The 24,122-nt window shown below is 43.9% G+C and overlaps 4 protein-coding genes across 6 annotated transcripts in view; 2 read left to right on the top strand and 2 right to left on the bottom strand.

Moving 5' to 3' along the window:
- Positions 1 to 9,090: 9,090 nt before the first annotated feature.
- MRPL30 (mitochondrial ribosomal protein L30) lies at positions 9,091 to 11,579 on the bottom strand. The gene is made up of 5 exons (XM_032208035.1): positions 11,509 to 11,579; positions 11,174 to 11,254; positions 10,312 to 10,458; positions 9,370 to 9,443; positions 9,091 to 9,281 (listed from the first exon to the last, which is right to left on the bottom strand). The coding sequence occupies exons 1-5, from the start codon at positions 11,551 to 11,553 to the stop codon at positions 9,149 to 9,151; spliced, it is 480 nt and encodes a 159-aa protein (XP_032063926.1). The 5' UTR covers positions 11,554 to 11,579; the 3' UTR covers positions 9,091 to 9,148.
- A 142-nt stretch (positions 11,580 to 11,721) lies between these two features.
- Positions 11,722 to 14,890, top strand: MITD1 (microtubule interacting and trafficking domain containing 1). 2 transcript variants are annotated; one of them, XM_032208033.1, is made up of 7 exons: positions 11,722 to 11,875; positions 12,050 to 12,151; positions 12,264 to 12,400; positions 12,480 to 12,566; positions 13,240 to 13,355; positions 13,689 to 13,749; positions 13,837 to 14,890. In XM_032208033.1, the coding sequence occupies exons 1-7, from the start codon at positions 11,722 to 11,724 to the stop codon at positions 13,930 to 13,932; spliced, it is 753 nt and encodes a 250-aa protein (XP_032063924.1). In that variant the 3' UTR covers positions 13,933 to 14,890. The 2 variants fall into 2 exon arrangements, with proteins under 2 accessions (XP_032063924.1, XP_032063925.1); XM_032208034.1 differs by having other exon boundaries at positions 11,832 to 11,865.
- Positions 14,891 to 18,479: 3,589 nt separating this feature from the next.
- On the bottom strand, positions 18,480 to 20,289 carry LIPT1 (lipoyltransferase 1). 2 transcript variants are annotated; one of them, XM_032195088.1, is made up of 2 exons: positions 20,182 to 20,289; positions 18,480 to 19,944 (listed from the first exon to the last, which is right to left on the bottom strand). In XM_032195088.1, the coding sequence occupies exon 2, from the start codon at positions 19,677 to 19,679 to the stop codon at positions 18,558 to 18,560; it is 1,122 nt and encodes a 373-aa protein (XP_032050979.1). In that variant the 5' UTR covers positions 19,680 to 19,944; positions 20,182 to 20,289; the 3' UTR covers positions 18,480 to 18,557. The 2 variants fall into 2 exon arrangements, with proteins under 2 accessions (XP_032050979.1, XP_032050988.1); XM_032195097.1 differs by having other exon boundaries at positions 20,187 to 20,289.
- A 1,240-nt stretch (positions 20,290 to 21,529) lies between these two features.
- Positions 21,530 to 24,122, top strand: part of TSGA10 (testis specific 10) — a 30,065-nt gene continuing 27,472 nt past the window's right edge. The window contains 2 exon segments of the mRNA XM_032200208.1: positions 21,530 to 21,557; positions 22,534 to 22,565. Coding sequence (XP_032056099.1) covers positions 21,530 to 21,557; positions 22,534 to 22,565 — 60 coding nt within the window.

The raw sequence follows: 24,122 nt of genomic DNA, 5'->3' as shown, positions 1-24,122 counted from the left end.
GCGTACAGGAATGGCTTACGTGAAACAAGAATTTGCAGGCTACCGCTCCCATGTATAGAAACAATATTCAGTGAGACACTGGTAATGTAGTTTCTTTAAAAGCAATATGGTTGGGATTTTACAAAGGGAATATTAACAGAATCTTGTGTGCTATCTACATATTTCTCTTAGTTTTGAGGCCGGTCTTATTGCTTTGAGGCCTATCTTGCATTGCTATTGATAACTTTCTGCCTTCCAGATCTTAAAGTGCATTTCTGCTCAAACCTGTCATTCTCTTAAGAAATCAAAAGGCAAAATACTTCCTTGGGTACCTGCTTAATGATTTATTTTTTTTTCAGAGCTGCCTGATACTTACTTCATATTGTGAAGTAGTCATTTTTTTTCTGAATTCTAATTTTTCATATAAATGCACAGAACAGAGATGGGTTTTTCTGTCAGTTTTCAGTTATACAGGGATAAGCAAATAGAAAATGAATAAATGTGTTATTAGCAAATGAAACAGCAATCCAGTGTACTCATATTTCCGTAGGAGCACTCTTCATAGAGAGTGCTCCAGCCCTCTGGTCATCCTGATAAGCCTCCTCTGGACTCACTCTAATACATCCACGTCCTTGTGCTGGGGGCCCCAGAGCTGAACGCAGGGCTCCAGGTATCTACTAAATACCCCCAGAGATGGGGACCCCACCACTTCCCTGTGCAGCCCGTTCCGAAGCTTGACCACCACCTCCATGAAGAAATCCTTCCTGATATCCCACGTGAAATGTGAAAGAGCTGATCGGAGTAAAACACCATTTCACCCTCACAAAACTCAGCACAGGGGCGGCATGTCGGCATGGATGAGTAGTGACGGGGAGGTCTGCCATCCAGTGGCTTGCTTTCTTACTTCCAAACAGCTGCTGTGGTTTTGATGCACACTGTGTGGTTACTTGTGTGCTCATTTTGAGAAGGGATAAAACCAGGAGCCTCGCGTACCCCCTGCATACCCAAATTCTCAGTAACTGCAGCTCTGTCGTGTGGTAGTTTTGCGGGGTCTTTGCCCCCAAGAGCTTTATGACATCCAAAAGCTCGGGCTCCTCTTTTCCCATTGCCATCACTTTTTTGCTTCCAACAAGAGGTGGCTGCTGTTTTTAGATGAGGCTCCTCCTACTTCCAAACAACTAGCAGCCGGGTTTTGAATCCGATTAAAAGTTACTTCCTTTTTGAATGGTGGCTAGAGAAGAAACCTTGTGTTTGGGTGGCTACACGAGGAGGTGTCGGGCGCTCCCGTTTCCCATAAAAGCCCTGCTGTGTGGGAAGTGCTGAGTTGGCTGCGAGCAGCCGTAACACCCACACATCTCTAGCAAGCGCCCAGAGACACAGTGGGGAGACATCCTGCAGCAAGCATGTCAGCTTGGTGACATTTCTCTAATATTCTTGTAAATAATTCATTCCACCAAAGTCTCTTTTCCATTAACTGCTGAGCCCTGGGTTGGCATTGTTCCTCCCCATTGCTGTTTGTATCTTACTTACCTTCTGCAACAGTGTGGTTAGGCAACAGATAAATGTAGCTAAACTGCAAGCAAGACATTTATAGGATGCTTCTCTTTGATTTTTTTTCTGTTGATGGTAGCTATGGGAAAGCAAACTGGAGCCAGTTAGTTGTGCGGGCTTTCTCTTGACTAATTGATTTTTTTTATTTTGAAATGGATAAGAGCCTTTTGGAGGTGCCTTTCTGCACTGGCTCTGCAGGAAGCTTGAGTGGCAAGCTTACGTTGAACAACTCAGTTTTAGGCAAGCTAAAACTAGGAGAAATGAATTGTGCACAAATATGATGACATAACTTCATCTCCTAGCATAAAGGTGCATGCTAGTGTCTATATGATGCCAATCATTTTAAATTCCGGATCTGAAAATATTTCAATGGCATGTGCTGCACACACCGCTCCAGCCTGACTTTTCACTGCAAATGCTGCTCTTTTGGCTGTTCTGATCTCTGTGGGAAGGTATTGGACGTCGACATGGCTGGAGCTTCAGAGGCTGCAAACTGGAAGGGCTAGCACCAGGTGTGTGATAATTCAGTTGTTCGTTTGCCCTCAAATCCATGCATGAGCTTGTGGCAAATCCAAGTCCTTGACCATCAGCCACTGCCAAGTGAGCAGGTATTTACACCATGACAAAGATCCTACTTGGGCACATACCTTTCTCTTGGGAACAGAGGGGCCCTTGAGATGCTGCAAGGAATATTCAAGACCATCACAGAAAAGACACAAGGTCCACAGACCACATTCAATCCCTGCCATTAAATCTGTTCTTCTCTCTCCCTTAACGAGGGTTTCTTCATGATCTAAGTTTTTGAATGTTTCCCTAGCATAGCAATATAAATTAAAAAAAAAAAAAAAAGTAAATCTGGAACGAATCCAACAAAAGGCTTGGATTTAAAATGGACACACCTTTTAGTCTGCACATGAAAGATCTGCCCTCTGGTTTTGAAAAAAATATCTTTTTATATCAGCCGTCTATTGGTATCTAGGCTACTTCACCGAAATTAGTCGATTCTGTTACTGCCTCTCTCTAAAGAGATTCAAAAGGATTCCAAATATCAGCTCAGTCATACCTGAAAAAAAAATGTTTCTGATTTTAAAAATGAAAGGAAAAGTGATGCATGTTTTGCTTTAGGAGTTCCTGCTTCAGAGAAGTTTGTCGAAAAAGATTTGAAGAACACTGCAAAATATAAAGCCAAGATTATGAAAGTCAGCAACAGCAAGTATGTTGATCCAGCCGTGATAACCAGTATTACCTTGAGGGTCATACACTGGGACAGTACGGAAGGATGGCTTGGGTGACCACAGAAATTGATTTATTTTAATGCAGGTATGGCCAGCCCTCTTAAAAACAGAAATCTCATCCGTGCTTTTTGAAGCAGAAAGCTAGAGGAGCAGCAGGGGCCTCCTTGAAAGGCAACCCCCTAATCTTGCTGCCAAGACATCGGGTTCAGCTGAGCAAAAGTTTACATCTCTTTTGAGGCAAGAAGTAGAGAGCTGGGACTTGGCAAGACCGTAACACGGCCTGTTCCCCATCCCAGCCCCTCACCCCCTCTAAAACTTGGAGCGATACCTTGGCTGGCTATCATTACTTAAATTAGGCAGGTCCAGCGGTAAGGGCTGTCACGCTCCACTGCCAGAGAAATGCAGTACAGTCCCAAGAGAAACACGGATAAAAGGTAAAGGAAATGAAATGCTGCATCAAGCACCGTGCTGCTTACTCAGCTCAGACTTTCCAAGTTTGAAGCATTTTGCGAAGTTTGAGAGGCCTAGCCAGAACTGCCTACAGTGTCCACCAGAAGGCTTTTTTTTTTTTTTCCCCAACATTTTTCAGACAACTTTTTGGCCAAATATAACTGGCATCGACCCATTTTCCAGCTGCCAGCACCAGGGGAGGGATGCTGGTTAGGATCAGGGCAGCTGGCATCTACATGATGAAACTGCTGCTTGCTTCCCAGGGCTCTCTGGGGAACGAGGAGATTAATTGTTCCTATTTCATACTTTAGATAATAAATCTTGTTTCAAAAACCTTTTTTTAACTAAGTGTAGAGGCCCAGAGACTGCAGCTGCATGCAGTCAGGTTAATTACCCTTTATGCACCGCAGGGACTGAGCTAGCAGGGGGAATCTTGCTTCATTATTCATGCCTACACTCACGCCTCACTTGTTTGCCAAGTTGTACGCTTATCCGTACAATCCCCAAACATTTGCTGCACACATTCGGATACAATCCCCTGCAAGCTCCATCCCTCTGAGGGCTGCTCTGCACTGCCCTGCGGATCAGAGACAAAGCTGCTCCTCCTGCCCTGGGAAGAGCAGAACAGAGACGGAGCCAGGGGCTGACCCAAGGGAAAACGATGTTTTTGGCACCCTTGATGCAGCTGGGGAGGACAGGAGCAGTGGTCTTACAGCTGAAAAACCTTACACAGCAGTAACGGTGCTCTCGGTACCCTGTCATCTTTGCAGCAGCAGCTGTCTTGGTTTTATAAGGCTCTGATAGACAGAGGTGGGCTAGGCACTCCTGACCAGTGTCCCCATAGTCCACGCATCTGCTGGCTTTGCCCACTCCTTGGGCTGACCTCGCTTCCTCTCTGCATGACAAAAAAACAGGTAAACTATGAGAGTAGAGATCAAAATGAGTACAGGCACCCTGCAAGTGATAAAGAGCTCTAATATATATAAAAATATTTTCCCTGCTGCATTGATGTTCCTTTCTTCCAGGCTGACAAATGGCAGCATAAGACTGTTGGGACACAGGACAGTGAAGAGCATATAAGGCACAGGGATTTTGTATTGGATGATAAAATCAAATCCAGAACAAATTCTGGAAAAAGGAACAGCAGCTCAAAGCCATGGCTTTGTCAGCTTTAAAATGGCAGCTTTATAACACCTCACACATATAAAAGTCAAGCATGGTAACACTGTAAAACTGAGCACTTAAAAAAAAAAAAAAAAAAAAAAAAAACACAAAACTAAACACATTCCAGTCCCCCTGCTCATTTTATTGCTGTGTGGAATAATACTTCATTGTACTCACCAAAAGGAATAGAAAAATATGATGTGTTTAGCTTTCTAGCAGACTTTTGGAGAACTCAGCAAATATCATGACATTTTTCAGTCACAAGGAGTTTTTTTTTCTCCTCCTCACCTGCCCATTTGCTTTTTTTTATATACCTACCTATAAAAAGCTACAAACCATACAACCCCAAAGACAGACCTTAATTCACATTAATTCCTAAACCATATGGTCCTCGCTGAAGGAAATATGTTTTTTTTCCTGAGCAGTGATCACAGCTGAAGACGTCATGGTAGTTGGGGCCCTTTATTCCAACTACAATACAAATACATCTGAGGTTATTAATGCTGTTAGAGTTGAAGGACTACGAACAAAAGGAAACAGTCCTACAACTGAAGATGTTAGATTAGCAAAACACAGCAAGGAGATAATGAGCACCAAGTCTGGATGCAAATTATGACTTCTGCACAATGCTAAGACACAAATGGAACACCCCAGTGACAAAGGTAGCTGAAAATGCTAATACTGTGGCCAAAAATACCGGAGAAAAGAGACACACAAACTAAAACAATACATTTAGGTTGTGACTTCTGTTTGTGTGGTGAAGAAATATCACCTCTGTTTAATTGTTTCTTTCTCGTTTCAGGTGGGATTTCAGCCTATAATGCAGAACCTAATAATGTCCAGTCATAGGAAGGAATGGATATTGGCACAACACACAGTGAGTACGCCAATGATGGGGTTGCAAGAGCCAAGATTTTTAAGAGAAATGGTTGCTAAGAAAGATATCTGAGTAATGATTAGATTTGAGTTACTGCTTGGAAAATTTCTCCTAATTAAAATATATATATATCTCTTGGGTTTCTCCCCCAGAAATAGGCAGGGCTTTGAGGGGTGGGAGGAGTGAGGAGGAGTGAGGGGTGTGCAAAAAAAAAAAGGTATCCTGGACTGTATGAACAGAAGCACAGCTCAACCAAGGGAAGAGGTTATGTGTCCCTATTAAACACCTGTTAGACCACAACTGGAGTAGACATGTTCTAGGCCCCTTGACACAGGGAAGATCGATTAAGTAAAGCTGGCAGAGAGCCCCAAGCTGCTTGGGGCTAGAGCACTTGACCCATGAGGAGAGAAAGCTTCAGGGGGACCTAATAGCAGACCCCTCCTTACCTGTGAGAGATAGAATCATAGAATTGTTAAGACCAGAAAAGCCCTCCAAGATCACCTGGTCCAACCACCCCCCTACAACCAGAGTCACCCACTAACCCACATCCCCAAGCACCACGTCCAACCTCTCCTTGAACACCCCCAGGGACGGTGACTCCACCACCTCCCTGGGCAACCCGTCCCAGTGCCTGACTGCTCTTTCTGAGCAGAAATGTCTCCTCATTGCCAACCTGAACCTCCCCTGGCACAACTTGAGGCCATTCCCTCTGATCCTATCACTGGTTACCTGTGAGAAGAGGCCGACCCCCAGCTCCCCACCCCTTCCTTTCAGGTAGCTGCAGAAAGCAATGAGGTCCCCCCCGAGCCTCTTCTCCAGACTAAACACCCCCATTCCCTCAGCAGCTCCTCACAGGCCTTGTGCTCCAGGCCCTTCCCCAGCTTCGTAGCCCTGCTCTGGACTCGCTCCAGGGCCTCGATGTCCTTCTTGTAGTGAGGGGCCCAAAGCTGAGCACAGCACTCGAGGTGCGGCCTCACCAGAGCAGAGCACAGGGGGACGATCACCTCCCTAGCCCTGCTGGCTGCACTGTTCCTGATACCAGCCAGGATGCCGTTGGCCCTCTTGGCCACCTGGGCACACTGCTGGCTCATGTTCAGGAGAACATCAAGCAGCTCCCCCAGATCCTTTTCCTCTGCCCAGCTTTCCAGCCACCCTGCCCCAAGCCTGTAGCGCTGCATGGGGCTGTTGTGGCCAAAGTGCAGGACCTGGCACTTAGCCATGGTGAACCTCATCCCAATGGCCTCTGCCTGTCAACCCAACCTGTCCAGGTACATTTGCTGAAGTCTAGGTAGACTCTGTCAGCAGCCTTTCCTTCATCCATCTGTTCATGGGAGATGAGGTTGGTCAGGCAGAACTTGCCTCTTGTAAACCCATGCTGGCTAGGACTGATCCCCTCAATAACTGAGGGGATGGAGCCTGGCTCCTCACAATAGTGCAAGGTGGGAGGACAAGAGACAGACATAAGATGAAAGAAGACGGGCTGCCACCAGTTAAAAGTCTGTATTCTGCATATAACTTTATCTCCCACAAAGACAGCTGGACAGCGGTGCAGGAGATTGGACCAGAAATCTGTGATCTACCTGCTAACCTGAATTTTCCTATCCTCTCATGTCATCTCACTTGTTTTTTGCACAAAAAGACAGCATTTCTTACCTGTGCTTCACAAGCAAAGTTATATGGACACACATTATGGTTTTGCACTCTGGTTGGTTCAGGTTTTACACCTGAGGACAAACCTTTAGAGAACTTACGTCTGTATAGAGAAAATCTGGGAAATTCTCATCGCAGACTGTTGTGGTCTTGAAGCAAATTTGAGGAACATCCAAACTTACACATATATTAATAAATTTTAAGCACAATCTCCTTTTTCATGAAAACTGCCAGCCTGTCAGCAGTAGACACCTCCTTATGCTAAATCTTACCGTGGAATAACAGGTACTGTCTAAAATGTTGTCCTTTCTCTGTACTTTGGAAGCAGTGATTAGCTCTGCTTTAACTCATGTAGTTACCTAACGCTTTGTAAATTGTGCACAATGCCAAGCAAGCTTGCTCATTAATACATTCTTTTCAGTACTTATGAAGGTTGCAGCACCTGCAGTGCAATGAATCCTGTATCTGGATACATGCTGTGTATAACTGGCAGTGCTCCCTCTGTTGGGGATTCACCAGGCTGCAGCGCCGTGGACACAATCCCAAACATGCTCGGTAAGGGCTGAGAGATCCTGGCTTTGTCACTCTAGGCCACCATTCTTAGTAAAGGTCTAATACCTGCTGTCCCTCAACACCAATGTGAGCAGACTGCGTGCCTGCTTTCCTGGGTGCCAGGACTTGTGCCATCTCTTTTAAGCATGCTCAGTACTTTGGATGCACTACATGTCCTTCTTCAGGGCTGAAATTTCAGCTTTACTCAGTGGGAACACGGAAATCACCACATGGACTGTACATTGCAGCACAAGATGCCGTGCAGATACTGAAAGGAAGGAGGGAAGCAAGAAAACCAACATCCATTTACCTGCCTCATTTTTTCCTTGCTATTCTATATCCTTTTGGCTGAGATCAGTCTTTTTTTGTGTCCTTCTGACTGCAGCCTGTAATTTGTTGAAAAATTGAGGTTTTTCAGCTCAAGTTTGCATTTCTGCCTTTGGCCTGCCTGCAGGAGCCATTGCACTCTTCAGTATACTACTACGCCTATCCTTTGTCTTTCTCCTGCACGCAGTATCTCTAGTTTTTATGTCCCTCTACTGATACGCTTATTCCTTTGAACTCCTACTAGTTTTTACTCATCTCTGCAAGCATGCAGAAAGGACAAACATGCGTTTTCAGCCATTTGTATCCCTCTGATGTTCTCACAACACACAGCCATTAAGATTAACTCCTCTACGGTGATTCTAGCGTGGGAGAGACTCACAGCGTGGTAAACTATGGGATTTATGCTTGCTGGAATGCAAATGACTTTATCATTTGATACAGCAGCAGCTTCCTAATTTTGACAACAGCTCTTAAACCGTAAACAGAAATAGTCTTTAAATCATTGCACACAGTACTATTCAAGATAATCCCATGAAAGGTGTTACTTTGTATGTTTGGAGCTCATAATTACTAACCTAAATCAAACAGATATGCTTTAGGGTCTCCAGATTTCTTAGGTCTGCAATATTACCATGAGAAAAACATTAACTTTCACACAGATTACAGCTCTTAGGCTATTAATACTAAACACTCAGAATCAAGAAACACGTATGCAGTGACGCAGCGTGTTTCCTGAAAGACAAACTGTACAACCTAACAAGATGTGAATCGCTCCTTCTGTCACTCCCAAATGGGGAGTTCAGGTCCCTATTTTAAGATACACGTGAAGCCAGATGAGACTGTCTGCTAAGGAACAAGTTTGATACCTGAATGACAAAGCCTGACTCAATAAATCAAGTTGTCAATGCATACCCAGTCAGTTCTCAAGTAACTTTTAAACAGAAGCCATTTCAATTCCTGTTCTTTTCTTAGCACAGTAGAGTCATGCACCTTCATTGTAAAACTTTCCTAATAGCTGGGAAATGCATTGCCCATCATTAGTTACATCTATTCTGCTTACTTTCCTGCTTATCTAACCGTCTTTATAAAGGTCTCTAAAAGCTGACCATAAACTGCAATAATCTAATCAAAATGCTCAAACATGAAGTAAAAACCCCAGCCATCTAGTATTTCAGACAAACATTAGCAACACTGAATTTTATATTTGTACACACGTAACCCTTCCACAAATCTTTTAATCATCAGCATCATCTCTGCCACTTGTACCAGACGTGGTAAGAATTAAGCTTCCGTTTCATACACAAACACTGAACACAGGAGTTAAATTATTTATTTGAGAGAACGTAAATCCAACCAGCACACCTTATGACTTAATTTCTTTCTGCTCCACAGGTTTCAGACGACTTCTAATGATAAGCTCTCCCTTGCTCGTAAGAAAGGTGTCTGACATTTCCTCTTCTGTTGGCAACCCGTAAGGTAGTTTCAGCGGCTGTATCCTAAAGGCAGAAGAGTTTGCTTAGTAAGGTTCTGTGACTAGAATGGAGTTATAGTAAGTATTCCAAATCAAATAAATAGCTAACAAACCTTATCAGATGTTTAACAACTTTCAGTTTGGAATTCACAGAAGGGATATTTTTGTGCAGTCTTGGTTGATGTGCCTATAAAGGATAGCAGAGGTTTTAAAAATACACTTCTAAAGCACAAATCTCTGTTCACTGAAATTTCCACACTATCAGGAAAGATATAAACCATACATGCAAATTTAGATTTAGAGAAATAATAGTTGTGTATTACAATCATGCATGAAAATATGAAATCAAAACTTGATCAGACTCTTGATTATAGCAAAATGACAATTTCAGCTGTATTCCCCATTACATTATCAATACAAATTTCTTCCAACTGTTGAAAATGCCTGTAAATGTAAAGCTGGTATTTTAGAGATGAGACTTGCTTCACTTAGGCCTTAAATTGATCAAACAGTTTTTTTCCTCCATAATATAACATTGACTAGATGAATCTTTGCACAGTGTGCAATTTGGCCTACGAAAAACTGGAAAAACAAATTGACACAAACTCTTAGAGTCTATTTGAAAATTTATCGTACCTTCTAGATTTGGAAGTCTTTTCAGTAATAAATGAGGCCTTTTTGCTTACTTGCGATATCTAGTTACTATCACTCAGAGAGAAATCTGAGTTCTGAGTATTTACAAATCTGTTTTTATTTCAGCAGAATTCTTAAGGTAAAGTTCTCCTCAAGCACAACAGCAATACCATACACTCATAATCTGAATTCCCAATAAATGGGTATTTTCCATTACTGTTCCTCTCAGCTCTTATATACATAATCCATTTCTCAGTTGTACTTTATAGTAGCTGTAAAGAAATTGAAGCTTAGTGACTGTAAAAACTGAAGTCCTTGCAAACAAGCAAATGTGCAAGAAAAACTGACACCTGAATTCTACCCTGTTTCTCTATGTATTTGATGTGCATAATAAGTATGAACAACAACCATCACCACAATACCTTATCCAGTCCAAGATTATGTATTATCATCTTTTCCCAATATGGGCGACCAATAACACTTTTTATTCTAGTAACAACATGGATTTTGTGGGGCTGCTCAGGGTCACCTCCATACTTTTCATGATCTCCAGGCCGTGGCTGAAATACCTAGAATAAAAGTGTCACAGATTGTTTTTCTAAACATGTGAATTATTATTACACTTAAAAAATATATTTTTATAATGTTTTGCAGATTAATGCGTTGACTCTGAAGTTAAGCCATACGACTGCATGGAGATACGTAGAACCATAGAATCATTAAGGTTGAAAAGCCCTCCAAGACCATCAGGTCCAACCACTCCCCTACCACCAATGTCACCCACCAACCCATGTCCCCAGGCACCACGTCCAACCTTTCCCTGAACACCCCCAGGGACGGTGACTCCACCACCTCCGTGGGCAACCCATCCCAGTGCTTGACTGCTCTTTCTGAGCAGAAATGTCTCCTCATTTCCTACCTGAACCTCCCTGGCACAACTTGAGGCCATTCCCTCTAGTCCTATCACCTATTACCTGTGTGAAGATGCAGACCCCAGCTCCCCACAACAGCACTTCATCCGCATGTATCTGACAGAAGAACCTCTGTTCAGCCCATGAACGGTGAGTTTTTCCACAGGCTTTATGAATGATTTTAGGAAAAGTGAAACTAAAGGGCATCTTGCAGAAAGACAAGCTACGACACAAATTAAACCCAGCCTCCAGTCTCTTTGGTTTTAGAGCCATTTACCCACGTCTCCAGAAATGTGCCACAGCACAGAATTCAGCCCCAAATTAAGCAGGCAAATGCTTAATTCTCAGGGTCCTCAGCCAGGGCAGCACGTACCGCCTTGGGAATCCTCGACCTGGTGAACATCTGACGGGCCCAGACTGCGGGCGCTACCCCCTCGGTCCTCCTCCCCAGCACCTAAAAAAACATTATATATTAAAGAAAAAAAAACATGTAATTTGTCGTCTTACAACACCCTCCAGCAGATTAGTCAGCCGCTTAAACGCACATTCAGCGGGCACACAGCCTGCATTTATTACATCTCGCGGCGCTGAAGGCAAAGAAAATACCCCGACACTGAGGTACCCCGACCTTTCCCGGCCAGCAGAGACCCCGACAGACCCCTCAGGACCCCGACCAGCCCCTCACAGCCCCCCGGGACCCCCGGGCACCTTCCAGACAGCTCCCAGCCCCACGGCGCCGCGCCCCGCCGCCATTTCGTGGCGCAGCTCCCCGGCCGGGCACCGCCACCGCCGCGCCCGAGTTCCGAGGCGGGGGAAGGACAAGGCTGAGGCACAGCCCGCTCCCCCGCCTCGGTTTCCATTTCCCCGGCAGCCCGTCCCCGTCCCCGTCCCCGTCCCTGTCCCCGTCCCCTCCCGGTCCCCATGTCGCGGGCGGGGGGCGATGGCACCGCGGCGCTGGAGCGGGCTGGTGCGGAGACGGTGAAGCGGGCGGTGGAGCTGGACCTGGCGTCTCGTTTCCAGGAGTCGCTGGTGTGCTACCAGGAGGGCATCGACCTGCTGCTGCAGGTGGTCAAAGGTACCGGTCCCATCCCGGTCCCTGTCCCCGTCCCCATCCCCGTCCCCATCCCCGTCCCCATCCCCATCCCCATCCCGCTCCCGGTCCTCGTCCCCAGCCCCCTCCCCCGGGAGGTGCCGGTGCCCGGGTGGCCGAGGTGTGGAGGGCACCGACCCGCGCGGTTTGGCTTCGCAGGCACAAAGGATGAGGCAAAAAAGCAGCGTTACCGGCAGAAAATATCCGAGTACATGACCAGGGCTGAGGACATTAAAAAGCACATCGAGAAGGAGAAACAAGGTGGGGAGCTGAGACCGACCCGTGCGGCTTTAACTGGCCAGCATCAGGTGGGCAGGGTGGTTAATGTAGGATTTCTGCTGGTGTCTTTACTGAAAAATCCTTTTTTTTTCAGATGGCAAATACCATAAGCAAATCAGGATAGAGGAAAATGCAACAGGTTACAGCTATGAAAAGCTTTTCCAGGAGTATCTGACCGAGATAGTTTCTGAAGTTTGGGTGGAGGACCCATACATTAGGCACGTTCATCAGGCAAGTGGATGTTCAGCGTAGCACATGCACGTAACAGCCAAAAAAATCCAGGTTACTAAATTAAACAAAACTTTTACAGTTGTATAACTTCCTACGGTTCTGTGAGATGCTGGTTAAGGGGCCATGCAAAGTGAAAACTATCCACCTCCTCACTTCCTATGATGAAGTAAGTGCACAGATCTTGGTTTCTTTTTCCCCGTTCTCAGGTGACACCACACAAACACACACAACGTGTGTATGTATGTAAAACTGAAATATAAAGTTATTCTTACTTACACGAACTTGTTAGAGAAAGGCTTTGATGCCTTTGATGCAGAAAACACAGATTAAGAGAAAAATGAAACGTGATAGTTGAATATAAGTAATCTCATACATTCATAGTTCTTTGATAAATCTAACAAATCCTTAGTAAGACAGATCTTAAATGAAAAAGATATTTTTGGTAAAAAATTTGTTGTGGAAAATGCCATCAAAAACAAAGTGTCAATATTAGTTTTTCCTTTTCAAACAGCTTATATAGCTATCATTTTAGATGCTTTGATGAGCTAAAGCCTTTCAAACTATCCCTGCATTTATTCTGTATCAAATAGTAATCTGTATCTAGTTCTCAAGGGCTGAGGGCGAGCTCTTCCTCCACATCCAGTAGCGAGTGTGCCTGTAATCTGTCTGCTTCTTATCCTGTCAACAAAAATACAAATATACTCTCATCCAAGAGACTTTCTTTGAGTTTAAATTATTACTAAAATGGTTTTGTTGGGGATTTTAGGAAGAGGTGACCAAAAACAGAATGTGTGGTTTCAAAAAAAAAAAAAAAAAGGTAATATTTTTACTTTTATCAGGGCAGTGGGAGGAATCAACAGACAAGTGGCTTGGAAGAAATAAAACAGTCATTGAGGAATTACGGAGTAACACTGAATGTTTCATTTTCATCTTCAATACATGATCGAGAAATTAGGTGAGTGATATAAAAAGTCACTGGATGCCAGTTAAAGTCAGACTACTACCTAACGCTAACTTCTGAGATAATTTCTAATTACAGCTGTAGTTAGCAAAGTGGAAGGCACTGGCCCTCATTGGATAAAGTTAGTCCTCCACAGCTTCACAGTTATCTTTTTTTTTTTTTTTTTCTGGAACAGAAGAGTATTTTCCATTGTTCCATTGTTTGTATAGGTATCAGCTATGCTAGGAAATAATTGTGAAGGAGCTTGTAAGTCATGTGAATATAACTGTTTTTTTTTCAATGTGATCATACACTTACGGTTTTCAAATTTGTTAATTTTGTAAACAGATTCAACAATGGATGGATGATTAAGATTGGAAGGGGTCTTGACTATTTTAAGAAACCAGAGGTAAAAATACTTTGACCTCTTTAATTAACTGACACTGTAGAATAGCTTGTTCTGTGTTACCCATGTCAATTCTGTCAATTTTTGTAGGGCCGCTTCAGCATTGGATACTGTGACTTTGACTTGCGACCTTGTCATGAAACTACAGTGGACGTCTTTCATACTAAACATACAAAGAAAATGTGACAGCTGCTTTTAGCGAGTGTTTTTATAAGCATAAAACTGTAATCATGACTGGAAGATACCACTTGGGTCCAGCTGTCCACCACCAGAAGCAAATCCATAATAGGTATTTTGTCCAGCACTCCTTTTTTAATCTATAGGATTAAGAATATTTGTGCCTTTCCACTCTGAGAAAACAAAATCATGCAGTTCACCCACTGTGCTTATTTATTCTGTAATCTTAAGGAATGAAATCAATGTCTAAATTTGAGCTTATGGAGTAGGGGTTTTATACTATACCTCAGTACGGGCTCTCAAAGGCCTCTTTACTGTCATTTCTAGTTTTACTATTAATTTTCTTTGTCTTGAGCAGATTTTGGGGTTTGTATCTTTAATTGACCACCTCGCAAACTTCTGTGGCTGAGGCACCGCTTCAACCCACATGTTCTCTTTGATAAGCAGCCCATGTATTTCATCTGGGTCTTGTATTCTAGTCAAGACGACTGTTCTGCTGTGTTTTAATCAATCCTTTAATAACCGACTTCACAGACTACAAGTAACCCCAAATGTAGCATTCCATTCTCTAAGCTCCTTGCATGCAAACATTGTAGAGTTCGGTACGTGGACATTTTAGAGTCTTTTTGTACATTTCTCTGAATAATGGATTTGGGGCTGGAAAGGATGCAAGCAACATTCTAGCTGTATTCTTCTCACTATTATTCATATATGTGCTTGTATTCCCTGGTGCATTTCCATCCTTTGCATTAAGCTTGGAAAAGCATGTGGTCCTCTCCCAATCTTCCTCTCATTTTAATGTCTGTCCTCCTATTGCAGTCTGAACTGCAATGAGCTATTGCCCTGCTACTTAGTCCCCTAAAAAAAGTAGTAACTGATTTTTAAAATATTCTAGAAGTTGGAAACCCAAAACTTCGTTGTTAATATTGATCCTAAGGGATATGCTAATTGAAAAAAATGACAAAAAAACTTTTCCGTCTTCCCTTCATCCTCTGGAAACCGCAAATTATCACCTGAGCTCCTGCTGCTTTTTCTCCTAAAACAAGATTTTTTAAAAATTGCCGGAAACATTACTCATTGTGACATGCAGAACAGGCAGTGGCCTCTTTTGCAAGTCCCATAAGGAATTTTCAACCTCAGGACTGACAGGTGCCTTATGCTTTCTATGCCTTGTAACATGTTTCTCTATTCTAGTTTTAAGCCCCTGGACTGTGGTCCTGTACCAGTGCCACAAGAGGCAGCCCTGGTCTTCCTTCTCTTGCACATTGCTAGAAACTTTTTGGAAGTTTCTTTTTCCTGATGGCTCATGTATTCCATTATGCTTTTTTTCTCTCTCTTTTTTTTTTTTTCTTTTTAATTTGCTTTATTCCTCTTTTACCTTCTGTCATCGAATGCTGCTATTCTTTTAGTCTTAACTCTGATGCAACATATCTATTCCACGGCTGTCAACAGCTGCTCTTTGCCTTGTTTTCTGGGTGACAAGTTGCCTTCTTTATCTATTTGCGTAATAACATCTCAGCTTTTCAGTGTTAAATCAGAAAAAGAGTAACTTGTGCCACAGAAGCTGTACGCTATCAGTTGGTCTCCCTAAACATTCCATAGAAGCTCCCTGCCTTCCTGCTGTGAAAGTGTGTCTGGTCACTGTCATCATTTTTATTCAGTTGTGTGTAATATATGCCGATTTTTAATGTGAATAAAGGTTATTTTTTATGATTTGTAATTTTAGTCCTCTGTTTAAATTCTTTTCTGTACTACATAGGGCAACTCCAGGACGTTTGATTTCTGTGTCTTGTAATACAACATGCTTCTCTGTTCCACTAGTAAGCCCCAATGATTTGGTCTGGTACCAACACCACAAGAGGCAACCCTGGTTTTCCCTCTCTTCATTGCTAGAACTTTTTCTGTGTTTTCTAATTGTGAAATCAGAAGCTAAGGCTATTGATTTCCTTCCACTTCTTGTGGATATGAAGCATTTACATACGTACAACTAAGCCTTCAGTGACATACGAGTTGGCAGCGTGCTGCAATTTTTGCTTGCAAGTCCTTTATCCCTGCGTAGTTCCTTTCATTGTCAGTAGGAACAATGCCAGAAGAGGAATGGGCATCAGAAAATGGAAAATAAAAATCAGTTGTCCTCTTCAGCATTTATGTTATCAGAGCAATAGAAGAGCACAAGTTTTGCAATCATTTTACTTATTTCAGGGACTCCAGCATATTGTTGGATGAGATGATCTTGGAAGTCTTTTCCGACCTTAATGATTCCATGATTTCTCTTCTAAAACATGAATATTTAAGTAAATAAGGGTTTCTGGAACAAGAATAATCCCTCTGAACAGTTTTCTTTTGAATTTAATTTAGACAAAACAGTGCACTTGAGTAGCACCTTGGAGTACAGAGTGCCTAATGTACCCTAATTTCAGTGGCATGCATTTTTTTGATTGGCACAAGGAGGCACCCAAAAGAAAAACAATCCCAAACCACGGATTTGAGACACTCTCTGGGAAAAAGCAAATGATTAAGCATTTTAAAGGATAGTTAGAAAAATACCTGATTCCTGCTAACCCTTTGCTCCCTTAAGAATCACTACAGAAGGAGGAAGAATATAAGGAGGTTGGTTGTTTTCCCTTGCTCTCCCCCTGTAATACTGGCGGATCCATAAGCATCACTGGATTATCAGGACGTGCCCAATTTTTCTGCAGTCACAGGTCAGAGGAGACCTGTGATACAAGCACCTTTACAGCAGCTGCCAGGGCCAGGATGTTCAGACCCTGTGGACTCCTGGAGATACAAGATAGCCAAAGAATTTCTAAACATGAGAGGAACCTCAGAAATTTAGAGAATTGTGAACTGTTACCAGTTGTTACAATCCAAGTTAGGCTGATATAAACCAGCTCCTGAGCTGTTAAGCCTCGTGAAATCAGACAGTGATTAATAGGGAAAGCTGGCTGGCCTTCCAAGGAACAATACTGAACTTAGGTCAGCTGCAAATCATCTTCAGGTGACACAGCAAGTCTGCCCAGGAAAAACAGACTGGGCCAAAATATGTAATTGTAATAAACAGAGTACGGGGGAATCCCTTCCAGGCTGCTTGGACTATCCCAAGGAAGTTTTTCACTGGCACACTGGCGTAGACAACACTGCTGAAAAAGCTCCAGAGGCTGTGGCAGCTGCCTTTGTTGTAGGCTTTCAGCCAAAAACTCAAGAGCAATTACGATTTGTTGCTGTTAGGTGGCAGACTAAGCCTCTCAACTGAAGGAGTTACCCTTGCTAATCTCTGCAGTGCATGTCAGGAGAGAATGACAGTGACACTAAACTCATGGCACTGCAAATTCAACATTTTGCTCCTGGAAATGCCAGCAGAAATACAGGAGCTAGAAGAAACTGAGGCAGGAGAAGAGGAGGAATGGAAAAAGACTCTTCCTCCATGCCACAGTCTCAGAAATGTAATTAGGACATCCCGTAGGACATAAACATCACTGCTCCTTTACTTTCTTTAGACCAGATTCGTCTTTTTTTATCTTGCCCTCTTAATGTCAAGATTGCTTCTCGCCTACTTGACACTGGTGCTCCTCGATCCAATTTATGTGCTCTGATTTTCCTGCAGCCCCACTTCTGATCACCATGCTTTCAAGTCTTGCTGCCCCTCTTAACCTAGAAAAAGACTCATGAAAATTGCTTGTACTACATACTGTGCCCGTTGGAATCTACTTTGATGTGCCTGCACCTAAACAGGGCAAATTTACAGCTTTTTTTTGCTGAGCCTCCCATTTACAATTTAAGTACTGCTCAAGGGTAATTTGGTGGAGTCGTATAGCCTGGAAGAACATAAACTCTGTAACAGCCTCATTTGGGCAGTGTTCCCATCAGCAGAGGCTGTCACTCTGCTGCACTGTGTTCCCTCCTATAGCCATGGCAATAAACTGCTCCCGTTCTGACCTAGTCAAAACGGCATTCAGGTTATTCTGCAACAACAGTGAAATAATCTTCAGCTTTTCTTTCATGATACTTTGGTATTGAGCTGTTATTATGATTTAACATGAAAACTGTCACTTTCAGTTCACTATTGCCTTCCAGTGGCAAGTTTTCTGCTACTAACATGAGGAAGCTCTTCCTCCATCTGCATTCCCTATTTTGACTAACACACCAGTGCTTACAGCAGCAGCGATTCCTGTCATTGTGCCTGGTAGGAAGGAGGCACGCTAAGGGACTGAGACATGGCCTTTGAGCTGCTATCTGCAGGGAAGGAGATAAAAACTAAGAAGCCAATGCATGAGCACAGCATCAGTTTTCCATCCACCCCATCTGGTCTCTGTCAGCCAATCTGTACCATCTTTGCCACAGAAGCAGTGTGGGATGCCTGCACCATTCTCCCTGGTTTAAGCAGTGATGATGTCCATCAGCATGGAGCAATAAAGGGCTGCAGCCTCTTTCAGTGGCTTACATCTTACAACTTGGGAACCTTTAATACAGGCAGAGTGAAATCTAATTGCTAGGAGGTAGTATTTAGCAAAAGCACAAGACTAAACAGTTTTGATAGCTAATAAAGAGGAGTAAAAGCCTGTAGAAATTAACCCTTTAATTTTGTTTTCAATAAATTAGCAGCAGAGGTTTCATTAATAATTTCAAAATGCGAGTCACATTAACATTGTCATATTCTCACATAACAGATTCCACTTGCTGTGCAACTCATCATCTTGTGGACACATTCTTAGTAACGTGCTTGATAACGCAGTGGTTTCGGTTGGGCAAAACTTACTGCCAGAAAGGCTCTTCACCAGTTCACTGCACAGTGCTGGTGGCAGCCACTGCTCTGGCAGATCAATGTTACAGGTTTCAATTCTTCCATGCTTTACATCCATATCTACTTTAACATCAAGAACAGAATCCTTATAGACCATGTTAAAACATGTGCTAACGCTGAACTTTGGTGTCTTCCCATAAATCCATTCCCAGGTCTGTAGTTCTTTAGATTTATTATTAATTCCAGGAAGCACAGTCTCATCGGTTGGGTTTATTAAGGTGATATGATGATCTATTTGGTGTTGCATAGCATATTCTTCAGCAATGGCATCCAGGAGCATCTCACATGTTAAACTAGGATCCTCTTCAAAGAGATTTTTCACTGATGCAGGCACACTGGGAGTGGCATTGCTTTTTAGTCCTTTATAAGGGCTCTTTAGCACATCAGATAAAACAAACTTATCTGCATTACAGAGTAAGGTACAGTGGTGATAAGCAGTTGTCCTTCCCAGCTTAGCAGCAGTACCTGAGATTTTGTATTGCCTATCTAGCAAGATGTCATACCTGTCAGTGACATGGATATTTAACTGTGGCCGCAAGGCTTTCAGTGCCTTCACAACTAGCTTCAAGTTTTCCATTCGTTCATATTTTTTCCTCGTTGTGAAGAAAGTCAAATTGATATTGCCTAAGTCATGGTAAACCGTCCCTCCTCCACTTCTCCTCCGGGCTAGTTTTATATTTTTTTGCCTCATTAGCTTGAGATTGCATTCCTGCCAGGGATTCTGATGTCTCCCTATTACCACAGCTGGGGAATTTCTCCACAGGAAGAGGACCTGCCGGTTCTCTAAATTCATGTGGTCATGGATCCAGTCTTCCACTGCTAGATTGTGGTAAACATCATTAGAAAGAGACTGGATAATGAGTCCTCCATTAGCTGCGTCTCTGAAGCCAGCTTTTGGAGTCCTGAGGATGCAGGATAATTGTAGGCAGTTCTTGAATGATGACTGGAGTACCATGTTTTTAATAATGAAACAGGAGATGGAAAGAATATGTGGCCTGGTAAAGACGAAGGTGGCAAGCACACAACCCGCTGTTGTGACAGCAAGGAACTGCTAACTGCAGTCATGCTCTTCCCAAAGTAAAAGTGATCTCAAACTGCTGAGTTACAAGGCAGTCTTCTCCTCCAGAGGCTGACGATGCTGTTCCAACCCTGCCATGTGCTTCACACAAAAGCTGGGGCTGTCCGAGGAGCGTTTCCTTGCAGTTGGTCACCTCTAGCACCTGAAAGACGAAGGGAACAGGTTGGAAGCGAGCTGTATTTTCTCCCTCAACACATTCTCGCTTGTGTTTTGCTAAACTGAGCTACAGCACTACAGCTTTATGAATACATTTTCACCAGTAAGAGCACCACACGAGTGCACTGACTCCATGAGAAAGGTCAAGAGAGCACCTCAGTCCCGCGCCCCCCGGCCGCCATCTTATACCCCCCCCCCGCCGCCATCTTCTCTCCCCTCCCACCTCACCGGCCGGGGCCCCGCCGGCGGGGCGGGGAGGGAACGGGGGCGCCGTTAAAGCCGTTAAAATCGTTAAAGCCGTTGGCGGCCCCTCAGCGCCCTCCTCAGCGCCTTCCGCTTCCCGGGTTAGAGGTGCTGGAGCGTGCGCCGCCGGCAGGGGCGGGCTGGGCTGGGCTGGGCTGGGCTAAAGCCCTGCTTTAAACCAACAGGCAGCGCCAGTGGGGGAATGTGGTAAAGGTTTGTACGTGTGTACGTGGTATTGAACGGAACGGGCCAGTGCTGATCGTCACTCGGACCGCGCCAGCTAAATTCACAACATATAAAAGTGGACGGCTTGTGCAAGACCAGTCTGTGCAATTAATTCCTCGCCACGGGATGTTCTGGATGCTAGAAGCGTTCACGACTTCACAGGGAGACTGAATAAGTAAAGACCAATGCACAGAGGCTTAGCAAATTCAGAGAAAATATCCACGGTGTTCATGAAGATATAGAGACTAGATACTGATGGCGTAATTGATAGCAAGTTGGAAATGATCAAAGGCTAGATGATTACAGACTGTATGCACCAGATTGTCTTCACATTTGTACTGATTAGGGCAATTCTTAAAGTCTATAAGACCTAAGCCATAATTCTACAAGGCCTATCATCTGTATTTAAATTGAGACTTGGGGGGCAATGATCAGAGCTGCAAGTTTAAGTTTTATCCTCAGTGGTACCCATATCTCTTGCCGATGTACATGTATTCATGAAGGATACCTTACATGCTTTTCTCTCTCATTCCTCAGTAATAGGACTCCCAAGATATGAAGGAATTCTAGACAAAAAGGTTGGAAGAGTGGGTTGTGAGAAATCACAAATGTAGGCTATTCCTTTTGAAGAAGAACAGTGACAAGTAGGATTCTTTTTCTTCTTTCTTGTTCTAGAATTAAGTGACTTGGGAAGAAACACCAAACTGATATCCTTATTCAGATGAAACAAATCATTCGAGGAAGCAAATTGGGGTTGGGAATGTAATTCCCAGATTTCTGTATGTTCACTTTACCAATAAAATTATTCATTGTGGAGCCTGAATCAACTTCATCTTCTGAGTGAAGAAACAATCCTAGTACACCTACATTCCCTGGAATGTGAAGGAGAAAAAAAAGGCAGATAAAGAGTGAGAGATTAAAGATGAGAGCTTGGGGTTGTTTCCCGCTGAAGAACTGGAGCATTCACAGCAAGAACATAACTTACAAAACCCTTAAAAGAAATGTGTGGGTGTAGTAGGGCAAGTGAACAGTAAGAAACTGCTACCACGTGAGAGTGAGACTAAAAGGAGCCTGATGTGACATGCACCCCAGCACTTGGCATAATGCGTTATCACATTAAAAAACAAGTTGGTAATTATTCTGAACAGTTTGAAGTGGGCATAATTTGTTGCTAAATTAGACTGGTGATAGCTCAGCTTGGCACTGGGGTGGACTGTTCCCTTAATACATAGCCTTAATGCACATGAACTTCATCCATAAAACCGTGTTGATTTAGAGTTCCAAATATTAGTTGGTATAATGCAAAGGTGAACAAGAGCCCTTGAACGCTGGTCGGAGGAAGTGAAACGCATCCTTTGGGATTTCTGATGTTACTGAAAGAAAAAATGTGCGGGGGGATTTGTTTCCATTTTATAGCACTTAGCCCTCAGAAATTTGCGTTGCGTCGCTTCCACGTTTTGCCACGGGGTGTCAGTAAAAACATACCGTGAGCTGTTGGACGCCTTGCTTTTCAGGGTGCAAGCAGGTGGGCCTAAGGCAACTTTTTGTAATTTTATTTTTTTAGTTAGAACCAGAATTGTCTAAAAATGCTGCGTGCAGAACACTAGGTGGACAGTTAAAAATGCCTTGAGGGGTGTTTCTCATGTGCTGATGAGTAAAATACATAGTCAAGGAGAAGTACTTTTCCTGAAAAGTGGCTATTGCTGAGGGCAAACCCAGCAAGATAATTCGAAATATTGTCAATATGCAAAAAGCATGAATTTATAAACTGAATTTATAAGAGCACGAATTTACAGACTGGATTATATTGCATTATAAACCAGAATATGCATTCACCCCTTGACAGGATCCAGCAACAGCTGCTTAGTGACACTTTTCCAGATTTTTTTTAATTATTATTATTATTTTTAATTTCTAATCTCTTGCTTGTTTTTGCCTCTAGTGTTTCAGCCCTGAGACCTGTGAGGATTTTGGAAGCGGCATTGAGGAGCCGGGAGCGGGGAGGCAGCGGCGGCGTGAGGCGGGCAGCACGCGGGCCGTTGCCCGGCGCCCAATGGACGCGCGGGGCGCAGCCGTTGGGGCGTGGCGGGCCCGCCCCGGGCAGCAGGGCGGGGGGAGCCAGGAGGGGAGCGCAGCGGGGTGAGCAACCGGGACGGGACGGGGGGCGACCGGATTGGGGACTGTTTAAACTATATGGACGTGGGCTAGTCCGTGGGACCTGACTGAATGCAGGGTGCTGGTCGGTGCTCGGCTGAACTTGAGCCATCAGTGTGCCCAGGTGGCCAAGAGGGCCAGCGGCACCCTGGCTCGTATCAAGAATAGTGCAGCCAGCAGGGCTAGGGAGGTGATCGTCCCCCTGTGCTCTGCTCTGGTGAGGCCGCACCTCGAGTGCTGTGTTCAGCTTTGGGCCCCTCACTACAAGAAGGACATCGAGGCCCTGGAGCGTGTCCAGAGCAGGGCTATGAAGCTGGAGAAGGGCCTGGAGCACAAGGCCTGTGAGGAGCGGCTGGGGGTGTTTGGGCTGGGGAAGAGGAGGCTCAGGGGAGACCTCATTGCTCTCTACTGCTACCTGAAAGGAAGGTGTGGGGAGCTGGGGGTCAGCCTCCTCCTGCAAATAACTTCAAAAAGTTCTTTTCCACAGATTGAGTAAAAGTAGTACTGTGAGGGAGCAAATGCTGCATATTCTACCTGCAAATTTGAATCCTTAGCACAGTGAGATGCTGAGGCACTAGCAGCTTGTAAATGACTGTGACCTGCTATCTTCCTTTTCTGGAAAGACTGGGGTGATGCACATAATTGGAGATGGTTGTGAGTATCTCGGTCAGAGAGAACAGAATGTTAGGATAGGATCCACTTATGTAATTTGACATGTCAAATGATGGTGGGTGTAATAGAGATGTCCAGGCTGTCTTCACTGTCAGAGGAAAGAAACAGGTACTCCTAGAACGTGATTAATTTTAGGATGAATGTCCAAAATGGATCATGTGAATTGCACTTAGAAGTCTCTTTGTAGATACCCAGAATTGTCAGCTGAATCATAGTCCTAAACAAAGCTACCACTTAGGGTGCTGCTTAAAAACATGTTGAGGCTACTGGTCAGCCTGATGGTGACCAGGATTTGACTCGAAGTAGGATGTATGTGGTAGTGAAATAACACGGTGAACCAGCTGCCCTAAAGTTCCTTGAAACTCTTGAATGTAAGTATGGACAGAAGCTGTTGTGGTCATGGTGGTGGTGCTGAAGAACTTGCTGCTGGTGAACAGTTGCATGTTTGTATTCTAGTGCTGGATCTGTGGGCTTTCAGTATCACTGGCAGGTACTGAACTGCACTGCAAGGCATCGGTGTGCTTGCTACTCTCCCCACCTTGCTGGCTCTTCCTTCTCTCACTGAGGGCTCCAGCAACTTTACTTTATCATACTTATTCTTAGAAAGCTGCCAGAGAGCACTCTATCTTTCTCTCCTTTCTTTTATTCCAAAGTGTTTATGGATTTCTGAGGAATCACAGGCTGCACTACTATGAGTTGATGATAAGTAGCTGCATGTCCCTGTGTTCAGCTGAATTGAATGGAGTTTCAATGTTTACAAGTGTTTCTGCCCATGCTTGGTATTTTAGAAGATGCTGGTAGGTGGAGATAATTTGCACGTGATGTCCACATTTCTTACTAACATGTATTTCCTCTGTCTTGCAAATGATG

The sequence above is a fragment of the Aythya fuligula genome, chromosome 1 (assembly GCF_009819795.1).
Source record: "Aythya fuligula isolate bAytFul2 chromosome 1, bAytFul2.pri, whole genome shotgun sequence".
Classification (NCBI taxonomy): domain Eukaryota; kingdom Metazoa; phylum Chordata; class Aves; order Anseriformes; family Anatidae; genus Aythya; species Aythya fuligula.
The sequence above is the reverse complement of the archived record's forward strand: the minus strand, read 5'-3'. Positions and strand labels throughout refer to the sequence as shown.

Excerpts from the sequence above, each read along its gene's own strand:
- MITD1 (XM_032208033.1), top strand. The coding sequence starts at position 11,722 with ATGTCGCGGGCGGGGGGCGATGGCACCGCGGCGCTGGAGCGGGCTGGT. Across the intron at positions 12,401-12,479 it reads ACATTAGGCACGTTCATCAG|TTGTATAACTTCCTACGGTT; the intron begins GCAAGTGGATGT and ends AAACTTTTACAG. Across the intron at positions 13,356-13,688 it reads ATACATGATCGAGAAATTAG|ATTCAACAATGGATGGATGA; the intron begins GTGAGTGATATA and ends TTTTGTAAACAG.
- LIPT1 (XM_032195088.1), bottom strand. The coding sequence starts at position 19,679 with ATGGTACTCCAGTCATCATTCAAGAACTGCCTACAATTATCCTGCATC.
- MRPL30 (XM_032208035.1), bottom strand. The coding sequence starts at position 11,553 with ATGGCGGCGGGGCGCGGCGCCGTGGGGCTGGGAGCTGTCTGGAAG. Across the intron at positions 11,255-11,508 it reads GGCTGGGAGCTGTCTGGAAG|GTGCTGGGGAGGAGGACCGA; the intron begins GTGCCCGGGGGT and ends ATGTTTTTTTAG. Across the intron at positions 10,459-11,173 it reads GGTCGAGGATTCCCAAGGCG|GTATTTCAGCCACGGCCTGG; the intron begins GTACGTGCTGCC and ends CTTTTATTCTAG.